A 27804-nucleotide genomic window follows, 5' to 3' on the forward strand; every position below is an offset into this window, starting at 1 on the left:
AGTGAAGCATGGTGGAGGTTCCTTGCAAGTTTGGGGCTGCATTTCAGCAAATGGAGTTGGGCATATGGTCAGGATTAATGGTGTCCTCAACAGAGGCGTAACTAGGGTTTTTGGAGCCCAGGGCAAGATCAATAATGCCCCCCCCCCCCCCCCCCCCCCAAAAAAAATAATTTTTTTTTTTCTTAATAAAAATAATAAATTAATAAAATGATAATTAAAAAAAAAAATACAAAAGGAAAGTATGTGCAGACGCCACCGGTGTCACTGCATATAAAGATGTCAGGGTGTGTGTGTATGTATGTGTATGTAGGTGCGGTGGTCGAAGTTGAATTTTTGAAGGTGGAATGAAAGAGTGCAGATAGCAATTATGCACGCGCCGAAGGCGCGTGCGCTCCGGAAAAGGGGTGTGGTCACTCAAAAGGGGCGTGTCCTTCAGTGTAGTAGGACCCCTTATACTATCTAGTACTGGTGCCCCTTTCACATTATAGCACACGGTATGAGCCGAAATTCACATTATAGCACACAGTATGAGCCGAAATTCACATTGCCCCACACGGCATGAGCCGAAATTCACATTATAGCACACAGTATGAGCCGAAATTCACATTACCCCACATGGTATGAGCCAAAATTCACATTATAGCACACGATATGAGCCGAAATTCACATTATAGCACACGGTATGAGCCAAAATTCACATTACTCCACATGGTATGAGCCAAAATTCACATTTCCCCACATGGTATGAGCAGAAATTCACATTACAGCACACGGTATGAGCCGAAATTCACATTACAGCACACGGAATGAGCCAAAATTCACATTACCCCACATAGTATGAGCCGAAATTCACATTATAGCACACGGTATTAGCCAAAATTCACGTTACAGCACATGATATGAGCCAAAATTCCCATTATAGAGTTAGGGGATCCTACCCCCAGAATTAACATGGCCTGTGGGGCACTATGATGAGGGGAGCCCACCCCCTTAATAGACTAATTGCAGAGTTTAGCAGCGGAAGGGCTGCAGCGGTTTCTCACCCCAAGCTGCGGCGCTTCTGCCACCTCCGACACTCCACATCTTCGGCACCACCCGGGATGCAGAGCACCGCACCGGGTATGCACCCTTTTCAGTGTGGCCTGCTGCGCTCCGAAGGGGTTCTTGTTTCATGCTGCAGGATCCCGATGTGCGCCTTCCTCCCCGCTGTTACTGTCACGGTAAGCATTAGTATCGTTTACCACAGAGGCCATTTTCTGAGGCATATGTGTTAAACCTCAGGAACTGAGATGCCCTTCTCACCATACAGCTGTGTGGCCGAGCCGGGCGGGGGGACAGCCAGCAGCAGCATGCCGGATATCAGCAGCAGAGGGTGCGGGCTGTACATACTTGAGGCAGCTGGATATTCAACAGTGCTGAAAGCCTCCGGAGCCCGCACCCCCGGAGCTGCAGTACACCGGCAGAGGACACCCATCCCCCGAACCCTGCGTAGCCCAAAGCCGGAGATCAGCAGCATGTTGAACGCGGAAGCAGAAGCTGCTTATTGCCGGTCAGCATGCTGCTGATCTCCGGCTTTGGGCTCCGCATGTGCATTACAGCCCCCACCCTCGGCTGCTGATATCCGGCATGCTGCCCCTGCTGCTGGCTTTCCACCCGCCCGGCTCGCCCACCCAGCTGGATGGTGAGTGAGAAGGGCATCTCAGTGCCCGTGGTTTAATACATATCTCTCTTCGGTAAATGGCCATTAGTACATCCCACACACACTGATTACACACACACAGACTGGCCACCCCCAAATCCTACACACACCCACTCAGACTACACACACACACACATTCTCATACTTTCCTCTCCCCCACACACACACTGGACTGCAAAAATTTACACACACTGACACTGTTCCACACACACACAATTAACACACACTCACACTGTCCCACACACACAATTAACACACACGCACACTGTCCCACACACCAGTGGCGTGCGGTGAGGTCAGTGGCGTGCGGTGAGGCACTACAGCCATAATGTCCGCCGAATCCTGTCGATGAACCCTACCGCCACCGAGCCAATGCCCACCACTGCCTCTGAGCCGATGCCCGCTGCCACCACCAATGGCTTACAAACTCGCCCACCATCAACTGACCCAGCCCTCCGCCACTAATTTGCAACTCAGTCCAAAGTCGCCAATGCCCGCTGCATGCCTGCTCATCATACTTATGATATATTGTACATTTTTATAGAAAAAAATAATAATCAGTGTTTGGGACTGGGAAGGGAGCGGTAGGAGGACATGAATGCAATTTTGTTGTCCAGGGTTTCCATTAACTTAATGGAGAAGGGTCTGAATGGGTTAAAAATGTAAAAAAAAACTGCGTGAGGTCCCCCTCCTAAGTATAACCAGCCTCGGGCTCTTTGAGCCGGTCCTGGTTGTTTAAATACTGGGGAAAAATTGGACAGGGGTTCCCCGTATTTAGACAACCAGCATCGGGCTCTTAGTCCAGTCCTGGTTCCAAAAATACGGGGGACAAAAGATGTAGGGGTCCCCCCGTATTTTTAAAACCAGCACCGGGCTCCACTAGCCAGGGACATAATGCCACAGCCAGGGGACACATTTATGTAGGTCCCTGCGGCCGTGGCATTACCCCCCCAACTAGTCACCACTGGCCGGGGTTCCCTGGAGGAGTGGGGACCCCTTAAATCAAGGGGTCACCCCCCCTCCAGGCACCCAAGGGCCAGGGGTGAAGCCCGAGGCTGTCCCCCCCATCCGTGGGCTGTGGATGGGAGGCTGATAGTCATGTAAGTAAAAAAAGAATATTGTTTTTGTTGTGGAACTACAAGGCTCAGAAAGCCTCTCCGCTTGCTGGTACTTGGAGAACCTCAAGTACCAACATGCAGGGAAATAACGGGCCCGCCGGTACCTGTAGTTCTACAACAGAAAAAATACCCAAATAAAAACACAACTCACACACCGTGACAGTAAAAATTTATTAAAGCACACTGACACACTCACACATACTTACCTATATCCCACGCCGGTCACGTCCACTTGTCCAGTAGAATCCAATAGGGGTACCTGTAAAAATGAGAGACAGATTACTTACCTACATCCCACGCTGGTCACGTCCACTTGTCCAGTAGAATTTAATAGGGGTACCTGTAAAAATGAGAGACAGATTACTTACCTACATCCCACGCCGGTCACGTCCACTTGTCCAGTAGAATCCAATAGGGGTACCTGTGAAAATGAGAGAGAGATTACTTACCTACATCCCACGCCGATCACGTCCACTTGTCCAGTAGAATCCAATAGGGGTACCTGTAAAAATGAGAGACAGATTACTTACCTATATCCCACGCTGGTCACGTCCACTTGTCCAGTAGAATCCAGTAGGGGAATCTGTAAAAATGAGAGACAGATTACTTACCTACATCCCACGCCGGTCACGTCCACTTGTCCAGTAGAATCCAATAGGGGTACCTGTGAAAATGAGAGAGAGATTACTTACCTACATCCCACGCCGATCACGTCCACTTGTCCAGTAGAATCCAATAGGGGTACCTGTAAAAATAAGAGACAGATTACTTACCTACATCCCACGCCGATCACGTCCACTTGTCCAGTAGAATTCAATAGGGGTACCTGTAAAAATTAAAATGATACTTACAAACTGCAATCCACAGGAGGAGAGAGAGAGAGAGAGAGAGAGGGGGGGGGGGGAGAGACTAACCTGCTGCTGCTGCTGGGGAGACCGGCACACACTGCATGGCCACGACGGGAGGACGGAGCCGGCGGAGGAGGGGGAGAGCCGCACACCGCCGCTCCTGTCAGCGGCAGCGGAGGAGGATGGGGCGCACACTACAGACGCCAATAACCGCCGGGACAATTAACACACACACACACAATTAACACACGCACACTGTCCCACACACAATTAACACGCACGCACGCACACTGTCCCACACACACAAATAACACACACGCACACTGTCCCACACACAATTAACAAACACGCACTTTCCCACACACACACAATTAACACACTCACACTGTCCCACACACACACACAATTAACACACACACACTGTCACACACACACACAATTAACAAACACGCACTGTCCCACACACACAATTAACACACTCACACTGTCACACACACACACAATTAACACACGCACACTGTCCCACACACACACACACGCAGTCACACACACACAATTTACACACACTCAAACTGTCCCACACACACAATTAACACTCACACTGTCCCACACACACACAATGTCCCACACACAACACACACGCACACTGTCCGACACACACACACTTAACACACACACACACACAAAAAAAATGTCCCGCACCCCCTTCCCGCTCACCTGCACGCCACTCACTGCTGTCAGGGCTGAGGGCAGGGGCCGCACGCACGCCCCCCCCCCCCCCCCCCGAGGTTGCGCACACGCATGCGCGCACCTCCGCGGTCGCGATCGCTCACGCGATCGTGTACACACACAGTCACTTTGCAGGGGGGAGTAGGGGGAGGCTCCTGGCTGCCGCTGCCTGTCTATTGTGACAGGCACAGCAGCCGGGGAGACAGGGAAAGCGCCGCGGGTAGCGCCGGCGGAATCCCTGAAGCATGGGGCGAGTGGGCCGTGCAGGTGCCGGTGGCGCCCCGTGCTAGATACGCCTCTGGTCCTCAATGCTGAGAATACAGGCAGGTACTCATCCATCATGCAATATCATCATGGAGGCATCTGATTGCATCCAAATTTATTCTGCAGTTGAACAACAACCCCAAACATATAGTCAATGTCATTAGATTAAAGAAAAACAAGGAGTCCTGGAAGTGATGATATGGCCACCACAAAGCCCTGATCTCAACATTATTGAGTCTGTCTGGGAATACATGAAGAGACAGAAGGATTTGAGCAAGCCTACATCCACAGAAGATCTGTGGTTAGTTCTTCAAGGTGTTTGGAACAATCTCCCTACTGAGTTCCTTCAAAAACTGTGTGCAAGTGTATCAAGAAAAATGTATGCTGTTTTGAAGGCAAATGGTGATTTGATTTAAATATTGATTTGATTTAGATTTATCTTCTGTTCATTCACATTGCATTTTGTTAATTAATAAAAATAAACTATTAACAATTCTATTTTTGAGAGCATTCTTACTTTGCAGCATTTTTTTCAAACCTGCCTAAAACTTTTTCACAGTACTGTAGGCATGGTATAAGAATATTTTTATTGTTATTTAGCCACATCCTTTGTAATAGATTTATAATTGCTTGTAGAGGTGGGAGTATCTCATATTAAAGATTATAGGGCTAACCGCAATTAGGTCAGTTATTTATTTCTAATACACTGAGTTTACATTACAATTGAACATTGAACCATACAGTACAATTACTTAAATGATATGTGCCCTTGTGTACTATTATAAACTCAGAAACGTCCATTGTGACATTGAATATTTTTCCCATACAGATCTACAGTATATGATCTTTAGGATTTTGATTTTAATGCTTTTATTCTAGAATGCAAAAAGAAGATCTTGGTTAAATGTTAAAGGGCAGGTGGTGAACTCACTGCGTTGCACATTAATTTAGATGAAAACAAATTGTACCCCTTCATATGTGTGCTGTTCCATTATCATTGTCATTGGAATGGCGTCATTCATGGTAAAGGGAGGAGTGTTCAGTTATACATGCTTCATAGTAATGCGGCATATGTAGCTATGGGTAGAATAATCATTCTTAATAGATAAAACTAAATACACATTTTCCCCATCGTTTTTTATAAAAGATAATCCCATTGTTTGAATCCATGTAAAATAGTTTTCATTAGAATTGTGTTCTAACAGGGCTTCAATTCCGATATCTTTTATAGGACCTACAGTATCAGGGCTGATATAAAACAGACACTGCCTGAAGGCTTGAAAAGATTATTTAAGTGCAGCATCTTAATGGAACATGGATTAGATATATCTGCTTATTAAATTAGCCGTGCATTAACCTTCCTATCTCCCTGATATTTGTATTCCTCAACTCTTATTTGATTTGAGGATAACCACAGCGAGTTTTGACTGAGACAAATATCAATACATGTAATTCAATTGTGACTTACCTAGAATAAGACTGAGGGAGTAGCCAATTGGTGCTTGAGCCCACGCAAGCCCATACCCTGACACATACACAGCTTCTGCTGTTCCGTTGATATATCCTCCACCTACCCATGTAGCTAATGGATGAAAATACAAAATAAAACATAATAAGCAAAGTATATTACAATTATCTACATCACAGGTTATCAAACTCGGTACTCATTACCCCAAACTGTGCATGTTTTCCAGGTCTCCTCACAGAATCGCAAGTGAAATAATTAGCTTCACCTGTGGATCTTTTTATATCTCTCAGTGAGTAATGATTACACCTGTGCACCTGCTGGGTTACCTGGAAAACATGAGCTGTTTGGTGTCCTGAGGACAGAGTTTGACAACCTATGATCTACATATTTATAATACTATTTTCATTCTTGTGATAAGCATATCATATACTTATTACTACTACTACTGCTATTATTATTATTATTATTATTATTGTTGTTGTTGTTTTTGTTAAAAATCAATCTTTAATCTCCTTTTAAGTATATTGTTTAATTGGTTACTGGCAAAGTAACTGCATAACCAGCTATTTAACATTACACAACTCTGAGCACTGGTAAGAAAATACTGACACAGCTATTCATTCATTCATTCATTCATTCATTCATTCATTCATTCATTCATTCATTCATTCCATCATTAACATGAGTGATGTCTCTATGAACAGTTTATAGGCAGGAAGAAGGAAAAACATCAGAATATATGCAAGTGTATTAATATATCTACTATGCATCCACTGATAATAGAAAACCAACCACCTGACAATTATTGTATAACAATTATTAAAACACGTAAAACGTACTTTAATGCAAACCTAATACACACACTAAAAATACGAGTTTCCATCTTTATTTCAAAACAAGGTAAAATATGGAAAGATTATTTTCCAGATACTCTACATAGGAACCGCTCCCTCTGGATGCTATTAAATACACAGCGCACCGAATAGTACTAATGATGCTGGGATGAAGTCATTATTATGTTTATATGCATTGTGCAATCGGACAAGACACTTTGTAAGTTTATTAAATTGATTCTCACCAGTCATAGTAAAAGCACCAACGAGCAGTCCTATATCTCTGCCACCCACAATAATCCCTTCCCGGGGATCTCCATCACCACGCAAGTTCTTAGTTCTCCAGGCAGCCCAGATGCCCACGAACAGAATAGCCAGATAGAAGATAATTATTGCCACCAGTCCTTCCACGTGGAAAGCCATCTCCTCCTGGAGTCCGGCTATTTCATCAGTACAGTATCTCTGGGACGGGACCACACTCTCCTCCGCCGTACATATATAACTAGGGGACAGATACAGCACGGTGTAACTAAATCAGAGGCGTCTGCAGGGCTTGTAATAACGAGAAAGTGACAGATATCAACAAGTCAGTCACCTGTAAGTAGCTGTCTCTGTCTCCTCTGTAGTCAGTCACACCCGCCTGCAGCACAGTGCTGTGTATGACTCTGTATCATTCCAGTACAGGAAGGCAATTGTAGCTTCCCCGTCCGTCTCACAAGGTGTGTCACTGCATACTTGGATCCCTTATTGCAAAAAGGGGTAACATATCATTTCAATAGTAAAATATAATTATTAGGGGGAAAAACTAATGTGACTGGGTTTCCAGATCCCTTTATGCTATAAAAGTTTAAAGTGTTTTTAAAATGGCAATCAAAATCAAAGTATTAATGCAAATAATCAGGCAGTGCTTAGGTAGTGCCCATACCAAAAATACTCACATTACACATTGGTCGTCACACCCTTGTTGCTTTTACACCAGCAGCAACCTTCCAGTGCCAGTTAGAGCACACTCCTTTCTCTGCCTCTCTCACTGCACACACCCTGCTTCATAAGCAGGAGCATCATCCCCCCCGCTGCTTCTCTGCTACACAATCCACTTCTTAGTGAAGTAAAGAGAGAAAATCCACCCCCTGAGAGCTACAGTCTGCTTCCCTCTGTCAGACCGCGATGTCAGGTACCCAGGGAAAATGTATTCTGTGGTTACTTATGAAGAACGAGCAGAGGATGTGTATCATACTAGATATATGCAGAGCCTTTATTACAACAAGCAAGTGCAGCAATATAGGGTGCGTCACTGTGGGATGAGAAGCGGATCTAGAGTAAATTGGAACTGTCCTAGGTCCTGATCCTGTACACTATGCAGAGAGTCATTTAATCAGAGCATAGGGTTACTTAGGAGGGGTGGGAGCTGGTGTGGTAATAGTCTTTCAGTGGAAACAGGATGGGTGTAAAGTCATATGACTATCTGTAGATAGGGGTGTATCTCTGTTTTACATGGAAAAACATGTACCCATCCTTCACAATTTCCAAGTGGTATTTCTAACTCCCAGTACTACAGCACAGTCCTAGTAGCATTTCTTACCTGTAAGTGCTTGATACACCCTTTCCCTCCAATAAGAGGAGTCCTGGTGCTGGACAGCTTGTCCTTCTCTTTCAACGTCTTAGATGTTCCTTGTTCACAGGAGTACAGTATAGTTATCACTGGTAGGGAGTGTCATCATTCTAATATATATTAATTCACCATGGAGATGACAACAGGCACATACTGGTGAATATCACTATTTTATTAAAATACATTTCTTTTAAAGCTGTATGGTAGTTCGTCACAACTCAGATGATGGGCGTCAGAAAGTGCTATATGGATTAGGAATAAATGAATACAGAAAGAGTGTATTGGGGCGTGGGTTATGCATAAAGGAAGGACAGTAAAAAAAATGTGGTGATGAAAATAGGGATGGACATCATCATATGCTTAAAATAACCCTGGCAAGTCACAATGTACGTATACTTTTGCACGACTTGTAATGAATCTTCTGTATATGACGCACTGCTGAATACTTTCCTACCTCTTCTTCCATCTGACTGATTGATGGACAGAGGGCTTTTTCTCAATGGTTCTCCTTTGACTGCACTTCTCAGACTCAGCTGCTGAATGCGCCAAATTGATTGTATGCAGTGGTAAAGTAAATTGAAGAAAGAGGTCACCACATTTTGCAACTACTACTGTCCTTAACACTTAGAGAAATGTAACATTTTTAATCTATAATGAAATAGGGTAAGAAAATGCATGCCATTAGCAAATTGCCTGAGAACAAAAAAAGACTAAGGACTAAGATGTACAAACTGATAAAGATAACAGAAGGTGGCGACTTTAGCTGGTACTTAGACGAGGCATGTTATCATCTTATTCACATTATAATCTATAAAATGCCTCCCCCTATCCCTCCCCTTCCCCCAATCTCTGGATCTACAGTATACTTCTTTGAATGTGTTAACATATACATGTTAATATAAATAAGATTATCAACAATATTTAAAAAATTTAATAATTGTTTTGTTAACAATATGTTTAGAATTGACATGAAGATTCAAGGGGATACGTTTAATTTCTTATTAGCCTTTGTAAAACAATTGTAAAAAATCTCACTTGGGGCCTAATTCAGACCTGATCGCAAGAGCAAAATTGTTCTCTAATGGGCAGAACCATGTGCACTGCAGGGGAGCAGACATAACACATGCAGAGAAATTTAGATTTGGGTGGGTTATTTTGTTTCTGTGCAGGGTAAATACTGGCTGCTTAATTTTTACACTGCAATTTAGTTTTCAGTTTAAACACACCCCACCCAAATCTAACTCTCTGCACATGTTATAGTTGCCCCACCTGCAGTGCACATGGTTTTGCCCATTAGAGAACAAGTTTGCTGCTGCGATCAGTCTGAATTAGGTCCTTTATACAGTATATTGTATGTAATGATAGTGTATCACCACAGAGCTGTATGTACTAGGTATGCCCCATTCCTTTTGCTATGTTTATTTGGTGATGGTGTCTGTTCATCGCTTGACAGTAGATGAAAATGTGAGTTTTGATTATATTCGGTCAGCACTACTTCATTCCTAAAGGGCCAGACTGAGGATATACTTATCTTCTTTATTAAGCTTAATGAAACACATTACTGTAAGGTGAATGTTTAATTGATTGATTCACAAGCAATATTGTCCCTGAGGTTGAAATATGAGAAATCATAGTACATGCTGCAGTAAAATATGGTTTAGTTGTAATATACTAATATGAGAGTAGGAGCGCTCTGATATACCTTCTTGCCACTAACAGTAGAATTATCATCATCTTGATTTTCACAGAACGGTTCAGGTATTAGACAATGGAAATCTGTATTTTTTAATAATTATTTAAAAAAATTCAGTATTTAGACAGTGTATCTATTTACAAACTGTGACTCTGTTGTCTCTTTGTCATTCGGTTATTGTACAGATGTGTCCACATCCATCCATCCTCATCGTGCCAAATAGCCACAAACTTTTCTACTTAGCCATGACAAAGAACTATTCAGGTTTGTAAGCAAACCAAAAGAGCGCACAACTGGGTAAAATCATGTTGCACTGAAGGGGCGGGGGATGTAACATGTGCATAGAGAGTTAGATTTGGGTGGGGTGTGTTCAAACTGAAATCTTAATTATAGTGTAAAAATAAAGCAGGCAGTATTTACCCTGCACAGAAACAATATAATCCACCAAAATCTAACTCTCTCTGCACATGTTACATCTGCCCCACATGCAGTGCAGCATGGTTATGCCCAGTTGCTTGCTTTTTTGGTTTGGTTCCACATCTATATTGGTTTGAGCCCATTTAAAGTTTTTCAGAGAAGTGAAGAATTTGATAAGGATAGGGATGTGTTTCAATGGTGGGGAGTAGCATGAGCAAAATCCTGAAGGCGGATATGAGAATAAGTGAACAGTTGACATGGCCGATGATGGTTATTGCAGAATAAAGTGGTTAGATGCCAGTGTGAAGGGAGGTGAGGTTAGAAGATGTCAGAGATGTAAGGGGTGGGGGATTAGGTGAGGACTCTATAGGTGAGTGTGAGGAGTTTGAATTGGACTCTGTAGGTAAGCCAGAGTAGTGTCTGCTGAAAGGGGAAGCAGATACAGAGTGGTTTGAGACAAAGATGAGGCAAGAAGTCTTTAGAATGTATTGGAATGGAGATGCTGGTATCAGAAAGGCCAGATAAGAGGAAGTTGCAGAAGTCTAGTAGGAGATGAGCAGTGAGAAGCATGGGAGTGAAGCTCACATTCAAGCAGTGGCCATTCAACACCCCCAGTAAAGCCATCAGAGCCTGCTCCTATGCCCCACCAGGCACCAGATGCCGCTCAGGCGCCCCATTAGCTCCCACACACTGATGACCGGCCTAATGTGCAGCTGGCAGACCCTGAGGTGCCCACTAATGGCAATTGTCCCGTCACGCAAGTCATTTGTGTTTTGGGACAGAGAATACCTGTCACGGTGAGAAGAACACAGAACGGGATATAAAAATCTGTAAATTGTTCCAGGCCACAGCATAGTCATCGAACCTCATCCAGAAAGGACGGTCAAAAGGCAGCTAAAAGTCCACAAAAAAACGAACTTGACCAAAGAAAGCAGGCACGCTTTTGCTCTCTACTGTATGTCTGTGGCGAAAGAAAGGAGGATATGGGAAACCAGAATTCCTACAATGTGTGTGCTCCCACACAGGAAAATGAGGTAAAAAAAACCATCCTCATGCTTGTATATCTGAGTTTATCATCCCTCTCTGGCTACACTTTTCACACCCCAAGAAGGTTTGTCTGTGATCTGACTTCAATGCAAAATCCCCTCTGTTATTTAGCTGAACCTCTGATTGCACACCTACCCCTTTGCCAGCTGAAATAGTTGTAGCATTTAAGAGAAATATCATCAAGGCCTGCAGGCAGGACTTGGTCTGCAAGCATTTGTGAAGTATGCATTTGTTAAGGATGTATTTTAAGGATGAAGTTAGAACCGGAGTTTGAACTGGATTTGGACAACGCTAGAATCTCTAATTAAACTAGTTCCACAAACACTGCAACTCAGGACCATTATGTGGCCTCTCCTCACCTCTGCCATGAAAACACCAGGACCAATGCCTACTACCCCTCCATCCGAGAACATCATGACTGCCCCTGGGCCTACCCCTCAAGCTGAGCAGGGAACTGAGGGGGGTGAGCATCAGGACCAGGCCCAGCAGGGTCATTTCCATTGGACATTAGTGTGCTCCCAACATTCTTACACCCACCCACACGGCTCCCATGAAACCAGGACATTTATAATTTTCTCAAAAATTTTGTTGTAACCCTACTCTGAACTTTAGGACTCTGCAATCTCCCCATTTTGTGTTATCTCTTCTAGGTTTGGACTATTCCACCCTGGGTAATCCTACACAGTGCTCCCAAGATGGCTGCCGCACCTGGTACCTAGTGAGGGTGGAATACAAAACCCTTGGAAGTTATTACCCAAAATGCCTACACCAATCATGCATTATGCTTTCTGTGTTCTCAAGGTATTCTTTTATGTCTGTGTGGCTTATCTATTGCTGTATTACTTAAATCTTCTGTATTATGTGCATTGTTTTTGATGTCTGTAAAGCGCCTTGAGTCATGTTGGAGAAAGAGCGCTATATAAATAAAATTATTATTATTAATTATTATAGTTTAGAGTCTTTGTTGCCCCCAGGTTGAGAAAGGGTCTGAGCCTTCAGATATTACAAAGGTGGAAAAAAGCAAGATCTGGAGCTGGCTTGAATGTGTGGTTTGAAAGAGAGTCAGAGTGCAGGATGACTCTAAGCAATGGATTTGTTGGACAGAACCGAAGGTGATATTATCCAGAGATTGTGAGGGTTTGGGGTCTTGTGAGGGTAGGAAACTGATGAGCTCAATCCAAGACATTTTAAACATTTTAATTCTAAGAAAATGTTGGGACATCAAGGAGGGAATAGTAGAAAGGCAGCTGGAGATATGAGTGAGAATAGAGGGTGAGAGCTGAGGGGAACAATGGTAGATGTGAGTTTCATAAGCATATGGAAGGTATTACATGCCAAATGAGGTGATGAGCTAAACAGGGGTGGAAGCATATAGGAAGAAAAAGGAGGCCAAGAACAGAGCCATGATGGATTCCAACAGTTAGCAGTAGGATACACTAGGTGGAGTTATGAGAGGAGACAGAGAAAGAGAGGTCATTGTTGTAGGAGGACATCCAGGACAGGACAGTGTCATGCACAACAAAGAAGTGAAGGTTTTGTAATATGAGAGGATATCAAATGCAGCAGAAAGTTCCATGAGAATAAAAACAGACTAATGAGCCTAAAGGTGGGTACACACTAATAGATATATCTGCAGATCAATTGATCTGCAGATATATCTATAGACGGATCGGGCAGTGTGCTGTGCATACACACTGCCCGATCCGTCGGGGACTGACGTCATGAACTGGGCGGGCGTGTACACACGCCCGCCCAGTTCAGCTGTCAATCACCGCCGGCCGCCGCAGCATGTGTACGGGCGGTCGGCCGACTGCCCCGTACACACACAGCGACGCGCCAATATATCGGTAGATATATTGTCCGTCGGCTGTGCTGCGCGGCCGACGTGATATGTCTGTGAACGACGGAGTTCACAGACGTATCGGCCATACACACTGGCCGACGGACCCGCGATATATCGGCCGTTCAAGAGAACGGCCGATATATCGACCAGTGTGTACGGGCCTTAAGATTTGGCAGGTAGAAGGTCATTACTGACTTTAATGAGGGAGGTTTTCTGTGGAGTTGAGAGGAAAAAAGCCAGACTGATGTGAGTCAAGAAGGGAGTTGGAGGAAAGAAAGGTTGTAAGGTGACGGTAGGTAGCTCCCTTAAGGAGCTTGGATGCAAAAGAAAGTGATAGAGTGGTAGTGAGACAGACAGAGTGACAGAGAGATAGAGACAGAGAAAGAGAGTCATGGGTGGGTTTTTTTTTTTTTAAACATGAATTTTTATTGAAAATTTTTGTACAGAAATCGGGGAAACAGAAAAAAGAAATAGGGAAAACATTGGGGGGGAGGGGGGGAATCAAAATCAAATACCAGAAATATGATAACATACAGTTGGTCCGGTAATCGTTAGGTTACAATAGACTTCTAAGAAGGTCACAAGATTATAAATAGAGTAGTATACAAAGCATAAGGAGATACAGGAGGTTATGAAACATGTAGCTCTGACAAATCAAATAGTGGGGCGGCCACAAATGGATGGGCTAGACCGACAATATATGTGGACCAGCTAGACCATTTCATGAGGATGGAAGGTGAAGAAGATGAATATTTTGCTTCAGCTGTTTCGTAAAGAAAATGCATATGAACTTTTTGTTGAATGACCGTCAAGGAAGGAACGGCATCTGTTTTCCATAATTGGTGCAATAGCGGCTTTAGTAGCTACCAAAATATGTCCCAAAACATACTTATCGCCTGGAGGGAGATGTTCTGTGTGTATATGGAATAATGCTAGAGCAGGATCAAGGGGGGTATTTGAACACAGGACCATGTTAATCAATTGAAAAACTTCTTTCTATAAATGACCAAGTAAAGGGCATTTCCAGAAAACATGAAAGATGTCTCCCGTGTAACCGCACTTTCTCCAGCAAAATTTGGATTGTGAGGGCCAAATTCTATGTTGTTTTTCTGGAGTGAAATAAGCCCTCTGAATAAGCTTGAAAAACATTTCAGAGTGATTAATACATTTTGAAATCGTAAAACAAGTTCTAAATATATCATCCCATTCTTTATCTAGGAAAGTCCTATTTAGGTCCCTTTCCCTCAGGGTCTGGGCCCTTATTTATTCTGTTTAACGTTTGCTAGCTGGAAATTGTACCACCACGAGATCCCGCCCCTATACATTGGGGATACCAGATGGAGCTTAATATAAACTGGGAGGGAGGGTTTAGCACTGTGAGATGTAGGGAATGAGTGCAACCAACTTCTCACCTGCAAGTATTTGAAAAAATCCTGTGACCTTATCCCATACAACTCCTGAAGTCGAGAAAAGGACATCTGGGAACCCGCTGTATATAAATCACCTAGAGAGGAGAGGCCCTTTTTTCCGGGTGTGGTTCATCAAATCGACAGTATCTAGGTCGACAATGTTTAGGTCGACCACTATAGGTCGACAGTCACTAGGTTGACATGGATGGAAGGTCGACAGGGTTTCTAGGTCGACATGTGCTAGGTCGACAGGTCTAAAGGTCGACATGAGGAATTTTTTTTGTGTCGTTTTCTTCGTAGAGTGACCGGGATCCCAAATTAGTGCACCGCGTCCCCTCGCATGGCTCGCTTCACTCGCCATGCTTCGGGCATGGTGCCTTCGCTCCGCTACCGCTTCGCTCGGCACACTTTACCGTTCCAATCGTAGTCCACGTGGATCGTTAAGTATAAAAAAATTCAAAAAAAGAAAAAAAATGTGAAAAACTCATGTCGACCTTTAGACCTGTCGACCTAGCAGATGTCGACCTAGAAACCCTGTCGACCTTCCATCCATGTCGACCTAGTGATTGTCGACCTATAGTGGTCGACCTAAACATTGTCGACCTAGATACTGTCGATCTTCAGACCGGATCCCCCTTTTTCGTCCAATCCCTCAAATCAATATTAAAGATTACTGAAGAGAGGGCTTCGAGTGACAGAGAAGAGCACGGTAAAGTTATCTCATCTGAAGATGTTACCAGTTTATGCCATGCTCCCAAAGTGGTTTCAACAGATTTACAAGACTCCGTCCTAATTCGCGCAACAGAAAGAGGCAGCCATAATAAGTCAGGGAGCGCGACTGGCTGCATACAGTGGGTTTCCACCAAAACCCATGATTTCGGGTTCCCGGTTTCAAACCAATCCCTAGCGTGACTTAAGATACAAGCCGTGTGATACTGTACTATGTCAGGGAAAGCAACGCCTCCAGCATGCTTGGGTAGAATCAGGGTCCTAAATATAGTAGGAGGACAGTGCATAATTTTGCTGACCACCAGTATATAATATATAGCAGTACGGTACAGTAGTCCACTGCTCTACCTACCTCTGTGTCGTCAAGTATACTATCCATCCATACCTGTGGAGCATTTTAGTTGTTGTGCACAGTATATATAGTAGGAGGACAGTGCATAATTTTGCTGACTACCAGTATATAATATATAGCAGTACGGTACAGTAGTCCACTGCTCTACCTACCTCTGTGTCGTCAAGTATAATATCCATCCATACCTGTGGTGCATTTAAGTTTTGCGCAGTATATATAGTAGGAGGACAGTGCATAATTTTGCTGACCACCAGTATATAATATATAGCAGTACGGTACAGTAGTCCACTGCTCTACCTACCTCTGTGTCGTCAAGCATACTATCCATCCATACCTGTGGTGCATTTAAGTTGTTGTGCGCAGTATATATATAGTAGGAGGAAAGTGCATAATTTTGTTGACCACCAGTATATACTATATAGCAGTACGGTACAGTAGGCCATTGCTATTGATATATTACTGGCATATAATTCCACACATTAAAAAATGGAGAATAAAAATGTGGAGGGTAAAATAGGGAAAGATCAAGATTCACTTCCACCTCGTGCTGAAGCTGCTGCCACTAGTCATGGGTGAGACATTGAAATGCCATCAACGTCATCTGCCAAGGCTGATGCCCAATGTCATAGTAGAGAGCATGTAAAATCCAAAAAACAAAAGTTCAGTAAAATGACTCAAAAATCCAAATTTAAAGTGTCTGATGAGAAGCATAAACTTGCCAATATGCCATTTACGACACGGAGTGACAAGGAACGGCTGAGGCCCTGGCCTATGTTCATGGCTAGTGGTTCAGATTCACATAAGGATGGAAGCAGTCATCCTCTCGTTAGAAAACTGCAGTGCCACTCCTAGATGGGCCAGGTGTTTGTTTCGGCCACTTGGGTCGCTTAGCTTAGCCACACAGCTACCTCATTGCACCTCTTTTTTTCTTTGCATCATGTGCTGTTTGGGGACTATTTTTTGAAGTGCCATCCTGTCTGACACTGCAGTGCCACTCCTAGATGGGCCAGGTGTTTGTGTCGGCCACTTGGGTCGCTTAGCTTAGCCATCCAGCGACCTTGGTGCACCTCTTTTTTTCTTTGCATCATGTGCTGTTTGGGGACTATTTTTTGAAGTGCCATCCTGTCTGACACTGCAGTGCCACTCCTAGATGGGCCAGGTGTTTGTGTCGGCCACTTGGGTCACTTAGCTTAGTCACACAGCTACCTCATTGCACCTCTTTTTTTCTTTGCATCATGTGCTGTTTGGGGACTATTTTTTAAATCTGCCATCCTGTCTGACACTGCAGTGCCACTCCTAGATGGGCCAGGTGTTTGTGTCGGCCACTTGGGTCACTTAGCTTAGTCACACAGCGACCTTGGTGCATCTCTTTTTTTCTTTGCATCATGTGCTGTTTGGGGACTATTTTTTGAAGTGCCATCCTGTCTGACACTGCAGTGCCACTCCTAGATGGGCCAGGTGTTTGTGTCGGCCACTTGGGTCGCTTAGCTTAGTCACACAGCTACCTCATTGCACCTCTTTTTTTCTTTGCATCATTTGCTGTTTGGGGACTATTTTTTAAATTTGCCATCCTGTCTGACACTGCAGTGCCACTCCTAGATGGGCCAGGTGTTTGTGTCGGCCACTTGGGTCACTTAGCTTAGTCACACAGCGACCTTGGTGCACCTCTTTTTTTCTTTGCATCATGTGCTGTTTGGGGACTATTTTTTGAAGTGCCATCCTGTCTGACACTGCAGTGCCACTCCTAGATGGGCCAGGTGTTTGTGTTGGCCACTTGGGTCGCTTAGCTTAGTCATCCAGCGACCTCGGTGCAAATTGTAGGACTAAAAATAATATTGTGAGGTGTGAGGTGTTCAGAATAGACTGGAAATTAGTGGAAATTATGGTTATTGAGGTTAATAATACTATGGGATCAAAATGACCCCCAAATTCTATGATTTAAGCAGTTTTTGAGGTTTTTTTGTAAAAAAACACCCGAATCCAAAACACACCCGAATCCGACAAAAAAGTTTCAGGGAGGTTTTGCCAAAACGCGTCCGAATCCAAAACACGGCCGCGGAACCGAATCCAAAACCAAAACCCGAAAAATGTCAGCCAGGGGTTCCACTGCCAGAACAAAGATAAGGGAAGCAAAGGGCACCCGTGTCGCGTGCCATTAGTGATGTTAAAACTCGGAGAAGTGCAACCATTTACATAAACCCTCGCCGAGGGCATAGAATAGAGTGCTAAGATAGAGTCCTTGATCCGTCCGGCGAAGCCAAACTTTTTTAACGTCAACCTCATAAAGTCCCAATGCAACCTATCGAACGCCTTATCGGCGTCTAATGAAAGAACTAGAAGAGGTTCTCTTTTTGCTGAGCAATATTCAATTATATCGATCACCCGTCGCGTGTTATCTGGAGCCTGTCGGTTCGGCACAAAGCCAGCCTGATCAGGGCTAACAAGGGAAGTGAGAAAAGGGCTAATGTGATTAGCGACCATTTTAGCATATATTTTAAGATCTGAGTTCAAGAGAGCAATTGGTCTGAAATTTTGTACTGAGGTAGGGGGTTTCCCCGGCTTAGGTATGGCTATGATTTGAGCTTCCAACATTTCTTTGGGAAAGCTACCAATCTCTGAAGCTTCCTTGAATACTGAGAGCAGCACCGGGGCCAAACTGTCCTTAAAGGACTTGTAAACAGCTGAAGGGTATCCATCCGGGCCCGGTGTCTTGTCTGCAGGCAGAGAGTCTATAGCTTCCTCTATCTCAGTCAAAGTCCAGGTGGAACTAATAACCTTACACGACTCCGGAGACAGCGAAGGGAGATTGAGACTATCAAGAAAATCACGAATATCACCATTGGTACGTTGGAAGGTAGAGCTATCATCTTTTAAGTTATAAAGTTTAGAATAATAAGTCGCAAAGACTTTCTCAATCCCATCAGGATCATGGACTCTCGTTCCACTATCCGAGTAAATAGTATGTATCTTGCTCCTAGCTTTCCTGCCCCGTAATTTACTTGCCAGTAACTTACTGGCTCGGTTTCCATGTACATAAAACTTTTGGTTTAATCTATATATGTTTCGGTGGACCTCTGCTAAATAAAAAGAATTGACCTCATCTCTAGCGACCTGCAACTCTTTCAGAAGAATTTTATTATGTGGGTCACTCTTATGAGAGATCTCCAAAGAGGAAACCTTAAGTTCAGCGAGATCAAGTTTTTTTGGATAGTCCCTTTTGAGTCTCGCCGCTATTTGTATTGCAGAACCATGTAGTACTAGCTTTGAGGGCACACCGAAAATTAAACACTGATGTGTCCTGGGGAGAATTCTCAGAGAGGTAATGGGCAATAGTGGATTGTATAGCTTGTTTAGTTTCTGGATTCAAAAGGCTCTGTTTACCTAAACGCCAAAAAAGGGGTACAGTAGGAAATGTGATGCAAAAAAGGGGTACAGAAGGAAAAAAGGGGGGGGGGATAGGTACATGAATACAGGAGACAACATAATGGCAAACATGTACAAACAGTTCAAAGTCAATCAAACAAGTACATCAAATAACTTGCAGTGAACCTAAAATAATGGAAGATGGTAAAAAAGGAGAAGAAAAACAGAAGAAAAAGGGAGAAAAAGGCGGCAATGTGCATATTATATATACAGCACTAGAGAGAAGGCCATCTCAGTCTTAGGGAGGGGGGGGGGGGGGGACCTCATCAGCCGAGAGGTCAGGAGAATGCAAGTCTGAGGAAGAGGAACGTAGTATCAGTGTAGCGCCCTCACCTTCCGTGATAAACAGATGCCAGGGCATCCAACGGACCAGAGGGGATTTAGCGGAGAAGGAGTATGGGATGTACTCAGTCTCCATCAAAAAGTGCAGCTGTATTTTGTGTATAACCTTCAATAGGGGAGGTGATGTGGGTTGCTTCCAGTTTTGGGCTAAGGCCGCACGTGCAGCGAGGCAGATATGTCCTAAAACATAATGTAAATGGGCACCCACGGATCGCGAGTATACATTCAATAAAGCTATAAGGGGGAAGGGGACAAATCAAGATTCAGAACTTTATTGATAAGCCCAAATACCTCCACCCAGTACACTTGAATATAGGAACATGTCCAAAAAATATGAAAGAGGTGGCCCACCTCTCAGCAGAGACGCCAACAAAACTTTGAACATGCAGGCCAAATCGTATGCAACCTATCAGGTGTGAGGTATAATCTATGTAGTAACTTGACATGCATTTCGGAGTGATTCAGACATTTAGACATAGTAAAAGACGACAAAAAGATGTGCTGCCATTGGGAATCATGGAGAGTACAGCCAATATCCGCCTCCCACCTGATTTGGGCTCTGGATTTAGAAACGGGGATTAGTGACCGTGATGCTCTATACCAGAAGAAAATTTCCCCCTTAGAAGTAGCAGTAAAAAGTCGGCCTATGGCATGTGCAATAACAGGGGGTGGTGGAGTGAGAGTAAGGTGGAGGCTATTCCACCAGTGCTGGATTTGGTAGTATCGAAGCCTCTCAGAGTTAGGCAAAGAGAAGCGTCCCTGAATATCAGAAAAGGAGGCGAGCACAGACCCATTAAACAAATCTCCCAGGACCCCCATCTCTGAGTATTCTTACGAAGCTGACTGGAGAGCGGAGTCTGCCTACGCGAGTTATCAACCTCAGGGTCCGCAGTTAGATTAAAATCGCCTAGCAGAAGCAACGCGCCTTTGGCTAATTGATGTACTTTAGTGCAGAGTTTCCTACAGAACGCCAGCTGTTTGGTATTGGGAGCATAACAGGACACCAAAGTCACCTCTTTATTTTCCAGTTTACCTGATACAATTAAAAACCTCCCCTCAGGGTCGCTATATTGTGAAGTAAAAGAGAACGAACAGTGTTGAGAAATTAATATTGCAACACCAGCCTTCTTCGCTGGTCCGTTTGCGAGATAACAATGTGGAAATCTTGTATTAAAGAACTGAGGAGGTGCAGACTTAATAAAATGTGTCTCCTGAATAGCAACTATCTGCGCTTTAAGTTTGTGAAAATAATTGAGTGCCAACCTCCTTTTATGTGGGGAGTTAAGCCCCTTCACATTCATAGATACAATGTTAACCATTGTAATGCGACATAGAACAAAGCAAAAATGTATGTAACCAACTGAAACATTGCACGTATATCATTCTGGTTTGGGTACCAAGGAGGATCATCTATCAGAGGGGGAGGGCAGAAGAAAAGAGGGAAAAGAAGACAAAACAGAAGAGAAAAATAATTCACCCCACTTGGGGGCACAGTTGGACGCCTAACCATGGCGACTTTAAACTAAACTAAGGAGGGTAGTGGCCTAACCGACAACACCCTGAGAAAAGTACTCTAGAACGTAGCTCTACGATGCTCCAGTCCCGCCCCTCCGGATCACCTTCCCTCCAAGCCAATAAATGTTCGGGGGAATCAACGGGTTGTTACATAAGAATAAAATTGAAGGCAACCGGAGCGGGCGGGAAAAGGACCCAAAACACACATTGAAAAACACAAAACCTCCTGAACGAACATAGAACATAGTTATAAAACAGAAGGAGATCTCATGGTAAACATAACTATACCTATAGAGCTACTGATGAGATATGACTAAGTTAAACATACATGAGAACAGTGCAAACATGAGATGTAAATTATACTCAGGTATCAACCACCGACTAGGCCCAGTCCCACTGAAGACCATGGTCAGGAGATGCTTGTGGAGAGAAGTTTGCAACGTTCCATTTTGCGAGGACCTTTTTACCTTCCTCGACATTCGTAATTACCACAGTGGAACCCTCTCGAGCAATCAGCAAGTTTGTAGGGAAGCCCCATCTGTATAGGATATTCTCCTTACGCAAAATGGAGGTGATGGGGTGTAGAGAGCGCCGTTTTGCCAACGTGTCACGGGACAGGTCACCAAACAGCTGAAGTGAACCAAGGGACTTTGCAGACTCTTCCGAGGGTCTGGCAGCTTTTAAAATGATCGTCCTTCACATGGAAGTAGTGCATCCTCATGAGTACATCACGAGAAGCTCCATCCGGAGCTTTCCTGGCCTTGGAAAGCCTATGAATGCGATCAATAAGGAGGTCCGCCTTTTTGTGGGAAGGGAGAAGCTTACCGAAAAGTTCCACCGCAAAGTCATTCAAAGCGCTGTTGGAGACATTTTCTGGAACTCCACGCAGCTTCAGATTATTACGTCTCGATCTGTCCTCCAAATCAGAGATTTTATCTCTAAGGGCCGAGATTTCGGTCCGGAGCAACTCGTGTGAGGAAATAAGATCGTTATGGGAGGCTACCACCTCATCCATTTTCGTTTCCAAACTGTCAGTGCGGCCCCCAATCTCATCTATAGATTTCTGGCAGTCTCTCATGGTAGCTCTAAATTCCGCAGCCACTTTGTCCTTAAACTGTGTCAGTAAACTTTTCATCACGCCCACTGTGAGTGAATCAGTGTCCTCAAGGGAACTAGCTGGTCTGCCAGCTACCATAGGAGGGGGCGTTTTCACGGATGGCGAGGGTACCTGGCTGGATTCTTTAGAGACTTTATTTTTCTCTTCCTTGGACTTAGTGGCGAGGGGGGACAGTCTAAAAAATGCCACCTGAGATACCGCCTTCTCACCTTTATTGCGTTTGGGAGGCATAGCGAAGATTATTGTGAAAGGCGAAGAGGGTGTATATGCGAGCAGAGGTGTATAATATATCAATCAGAGAGAGTTCCACGTGGAAGGCGAATCGTCATATCATGCCATAAAAGCAACGGGTGAGGCAGGGATGCGGTGCTGCAATTACATAATTATCGTGCACAGGCGGCTGTGTAGGGGAGACCCAGCAATATTTAATAAATAAAAAAATTAAAAAGGGGCAAGCTCTCAGCATATATGCAGTCAGCCAACTGCTTAAACTTTTAACAGAAGGGGACAGCAATAGAGCCCTATGCTGACATTTCCAAAGGGCTAAATAACAGGGAGCCTTCTGTGAGCTGTTGTAAGATGTCACTATTGTGTACTCTGTGAAATGCAGGGAGGAGGGAGAGAGGGCACTGAGTAAGAAATGCCTGTTGTAGAGGGACACACAGGCTGTAATGCCCAACAAGCTGCCCCCTTCCAAGATGGCCGCCAGGCAACTTCCAGGTCCCTCGGGCTGCGGGCCTCCCTGACAGGCTCCCGCCTGGTGAGAGAGCCGAGCTAGCCGCGGAGAGAGCAGCAGGCAGCCCGGAGGCTGCCAAGGCTCGGAGGTGCAGGAGAAGCGGCGGGCAGCCGCGTACAGCCGTCCCATGGCGCGTGCCGGCCCGGGCGCGAATTCGAGGTCCCGGCCTAAGAGATCCGGCCAGGCCGCAGTCTGCGGGAGCTCGGAAGGGGACTCCCCGACTCCGCAGCCTATGTCCGTTAACCCAAGGGGGTGCAGCAAGGTCCGGGGCAGCAAAAGAGGCAGGTAAGGGGCCAGAAAGAGATGGGTACAAATAAATTATACCCCCGAACAGCTGGAGCTCCCGACAAACGTGGCTGGTCTCCTCATCAGCCAGGCCACACCCCCATGGGTGGGTTTTTTAAGGGTGACTGATACCCCTGATACTGATTACTATAAATCACATGACACGTCCTATGTAAAGTATAACAATACTGTTCACTGGATAAACAGTAGCATATCATTTCTCTTACGTCCTAGAGGATGCTGGGGACTCCAAAAGGACGGGATCCGCAGGAGACATGGGCACACTAAAAGACTTTGACTGGGTGTGAACTGGCTCCTCCCTCTATGCCCCTCCTCCAGACCTCAGTTAGATTCTGTTCCCAGGAGTGACTGGACACACACTAGGGGAGCTCTACTGAGTTTCTCTGGAAAGACTTTTGTTAGGTTTTTTATTTTCAGGGAGACCTGCTGGCTACAGGCTCCCTGCATCCTGGGACTAAGGGGAGAGAAGTCAGACCTACTTATTCTTAGTTCAAAGGCTCTGCTTCTTAGGCTACTGGACACCATTAGCTCCAGAGGGTTCGATCCCTTGGTGCGCCTAGCTGCTTGTTCCCGGAGCCGCGCCGTCACCCCCCTCACAGAAGCCAGAAGAGAGAAGCCGGGTGAGTATTAGAAGAACAGAAGGCTTCAGACTAGAGATGAGCGGGTTCGGTTTCTCTGAATCCGAACCCGCACGAACTTCATGTTTTTTTTCACGGGTCCGAGCGACTCGGATCTTCCCGCCTTGCTCGGTTAACCCGAGCGCGCCCGAACGTCATCATGACGCTGTCGGATTCTCGCGAGACTCGGATTCTATATAAGGAGCCGCGCGTCGCCGCCATTTTCACACGTGCATTGAGATTGATAGGGAGAGGACGTGGCTGGCGTCCTCTCCATTTAGATTAGGAGAGAGAGAGAGAGATTGACCTGAGGCTGATACTGTAGAAGAGAGTGCAGAGTTTAGTGACTGACCACAGTGACCACCAGCAGTGCAGTTGTTTTATTTAATATATCCGTTCTCTGCCTGAAAAAAACGGTACACACAGTGACTCAGTCACATACCATATCTGTGTGCACTGCTCAGCCCAGTGTGCTGCATGCCTGCATCATCTATGTATATATTATATATCTGACTGTGCTCAGCTCACACAGCTTATAATTGTGGGGGAGACTGGGGAGCACTGCAGTGCCAGTTATAGGTTATAGCAGGAGCCAGGAGTACAAGACAGTCACATACCATATCTGTGTGCACTGCTCAGCCCAGTGTGCTGCATCATCTATGTATATATTATATATCTGACTGTGCTCAGCTCACACAGCTTATAATTGTGGGGGAGACTGGGGAGCACTGCAGTGCCAGTTATAGGTTATAGCAGGAGCCAGGAGTACATAATATATTATATAGTGAGTGACCACCAGACACACAGTGCAGTTTATTTAATATATCCGTTCTCTGCCTGAAAAAAGCGATACACACAGTGACTCAGTCAGTCACATACCATATCTGTGTGCACTGCTCAGGCTCAGCCCAGTGTGCTGCATCATCTATATATATTATATATCTGTCTGACTGCTCAGCTCACACAGCTTATAATTGTGGGGGAGACTGGGGAGCACTGCAGTGCCAGTTATAGGTTATTGCAGGAGCCAGGAGTACATATTATATTAAAATTAAACAGTGCACACTTTTGCTGCAGGAGTGCCACTGCCAGTGTGACTGACCAGTGACCTGACCACACTGACCACCAGTATAGTTAGTAGTATACTATATTGTGATTGCCTGAAAAAGTTAAACACTCGTCGTGTGACTTCACTTGTGTGGTGTTTTTTTTTTTATTCTATAAAAAACTCATTCTGCTGACAGACAGTGTCCAGCAGGTCCGTCATTATATAATATATATACCTGTCCGGCTGCAGTAGTGATATATATATATTTTTTATATCATTATTTATCATCCAGTCGCAGCAGACACAGTACGGTAGTTCACGGCTGTAGCTACCTCTGTGTCGGCACTCGGCAGTCCATCCATAATTGTATACCACCTACCCGTGGTTTTTTTTTCTTTCTTCTTTATACATACATACTACTACATCTCTTTATCAACCAGTCTATATTAGCAGCAGACACAGTACAGTACGGTAGTTCACGGCTGTGGCTACCTCTGTGTCGGCACTCGGCAGTCCGTCCATAATTGTATACCACCTAACCGTGGTTTTTTTTTCTTTCTTCTTTATACATACATACTACGACATCTCTTTATCAACCAGTCTATATTAGCAGCAGACACAGTACAGTACGGTAGTTCACGGCTGTGGCTACCTCTGTGTCGGCACTCGGCAGTCCGTCCATAATTGTATACCACCTAACCGTGGTTTTTTTTTCTTTCTTCTTCATACATACATACTACGACATCTCTTTATCAACCAGTCTATATTAGCAGCAGACACAGTACAGTACGGTAGTTCACGGCTGTGGCTACCTCTGTGTCGGCACTCGGCAGTCCGTCCATAATTGTATACCACCTAACCGTGGTTTTTTTTTCTTTCTTCTTTATACATACATACTACGACATCTCTTTATCAACCAGTCTATATTAGCAGCAGACACAGTACAGTACGGTAGTTCACGGCTGTGGCTACCTCTGTGTCGGCACTCGGCAGTCCGTCCATAATTGTATACCACCTAACCGTGGTTTTTTTTTCTTTCTTCTTCATACATACATACTACGACATCTCTTTATCAACCAGTCTATATTAGCAGCAGACACAGTACAGTACGGTAGTTCACGGCTGTGGCTACCTCTGTGTCGGCACTCGGCAGTCCGTCCATAATTGTATACCACCTACCCGTGGTTTTTTTTTCTTTCTTCTTTATACATACATACTACTACATCTCTTTATCAACCAGTCTATATTAGCAGCAGACACAGTACAGTACGGTAGTTCACGGCTGTGGCTACCTCTGTGTCGGCACTCGGCAGTCCGTCCATAATTGTATACCACCTACCCGTGTTTTTTTTTTCTTTCTTCTTCATACATACATACTACGACATCTCTTTATCAACCAGTCTATATTAGCAGCAGACACAGTACAGTACGGTAGTTCACGGCTGTGGCTACCTCTGTGTCGGCACTCGGCAGTCCGTCCATAATTGTATACCACCTAACCGTGGTTTTTTTTTCTTTCTTCTTCATACATACATACTACGACATCTCTTTATCAACCAGTCTATATTAGCAGCAGACACAGTACGGTAGTTCACGGCTGTAGCTACCTCTGTGTCGGCACTCGGCAGTCCGTCCATAATTGTATACTAGTATCCATCCATCTCCATTGTTTACCTGAGGTGCCTTTTAGTTGTGCCTATTAAAATATGGAGAACAAAAATGTTGAGGTTCCAAAATTAGGGAAAGATCAAGATCCACTTCCACCTCGTGCTGAAGCTGCTGCCACTAGTCATGGCCGAGACGATGAAATGCCAGCAACGTCGTCTGCCAAGGCCGATGCCCAATGTCATAGTACAGAGCATGTCAAATCCAAAACACCAAATATCAGTAAAAAAAGGACTCCAAAACCTAAAATAAAATTGTCGGAGGAGAAGCGTAAACTTGCCAATATGCCATTTACCACACGGAGTGGCAAGGAACGGCTGAGGCCCTGGCCTATGTTCATGGCTAGTGGTTCAGCTTCACATGAGGATGGAAGCACTCAGCCTCTCGCTAGAAAACTGAAAAGACTCAAGCTGGCAAAAGCAGTAGCACCGCAAAGAACTGTGCGTTCTTCGAAATCCCAAATCCACAAGGAGAGTCCAATTGTGTCGGTTGCGATGCCTGACCTTCCCAACACTGGACGTGAAGAGCATGCGCCTTCCACCATTTGCACGCCCCCTGCAAGTGCTGGAAGGAGCACCCGCAGTCCAGTTCCTGATAGTCAGATTGAAGATGTCAGTGTTGAAGTACACCAGGATGAGGAGGATATGGGTGTTGCTGGCGCTGGGGAGGAAATTGACCAGGAGGATTCTGATGGTGAGGTGGTTTGTTTAAGTCAGGCACCCGGGGAGACACCTGTTGTCCGTGGGAGGAATATGGCAGTTGACATGCCTGGTGAAAATACCAAAAAAATCAGCTCTTCGGTGTGGAACTATTTCAACAGAAATGCGGACAACAGGTGTCAAGCCGTGTGTTCCCTTTGTCAAGCTGTAATAAGTAGGGGTAAGGACGTTAACCACCTCGGAACATCCTCCCTTATACGTCACCTGCAGCGCATTCATAATAAGTCAGTGACAAGTTCAAAAACTTTGGGTGAC

The 27804-nt window shown here is 44.8% G+C and overlaps 1 protein-coding gene across 2 annotated transcripts in view; it reads right to left on the bottom strand.

Moving 5' to 3' along the window:
* The window catches only part of SLC5A7 (solute carrier family 5 member 7), a 79534-nt gene extending 71433 nt beyond the window's left edge, over window positions 1-8101 (bottom strand). For both annotated transcript variants that reach the window (XM_063953816.1, XM_063953815.1), the window contains exons 1-4: window positions 7898-8101; window positions 7555-7702; window positions 7205-7461; window positions 6127-6240 (exon numbers count right to left, since the gene is read on the bottom strand). In XM_063953816.1, the coding sequence (XP_063809886.1) occupies window positions 6127-6240; window positions 7205-7382 (292 nt within the window). In that variant the 5' untranslated portion in view covers window positions 7383-7461; window positions 7555-7702; window positions 7898-8101. The remainder of the gene's footprint in view (window positions 1-6126; window positions 6241-7204; window positions 7462-7554; window positions 7703-7897) is intronic.
* Window positions 8102-27804: the final 19703 nt, after the last annotated feature.

This window comes from Pseudophryne corroboree, chromosome 2 (assembly GCF_028390025.1).
Source record: "Pseudophryne corroboree isolate aPseCor3 chromosome 2, aPseCor3.hap2, whole genome shotgun sequence".
In the NCBI taxonomy this organism is placed as follows: domain Eukaryota; kingdom Metazoa; phylum Chordata; class Amphibia; order Anura; family Myobatrachidae; genus Pseudophryne; species Pseudophryne corroboree.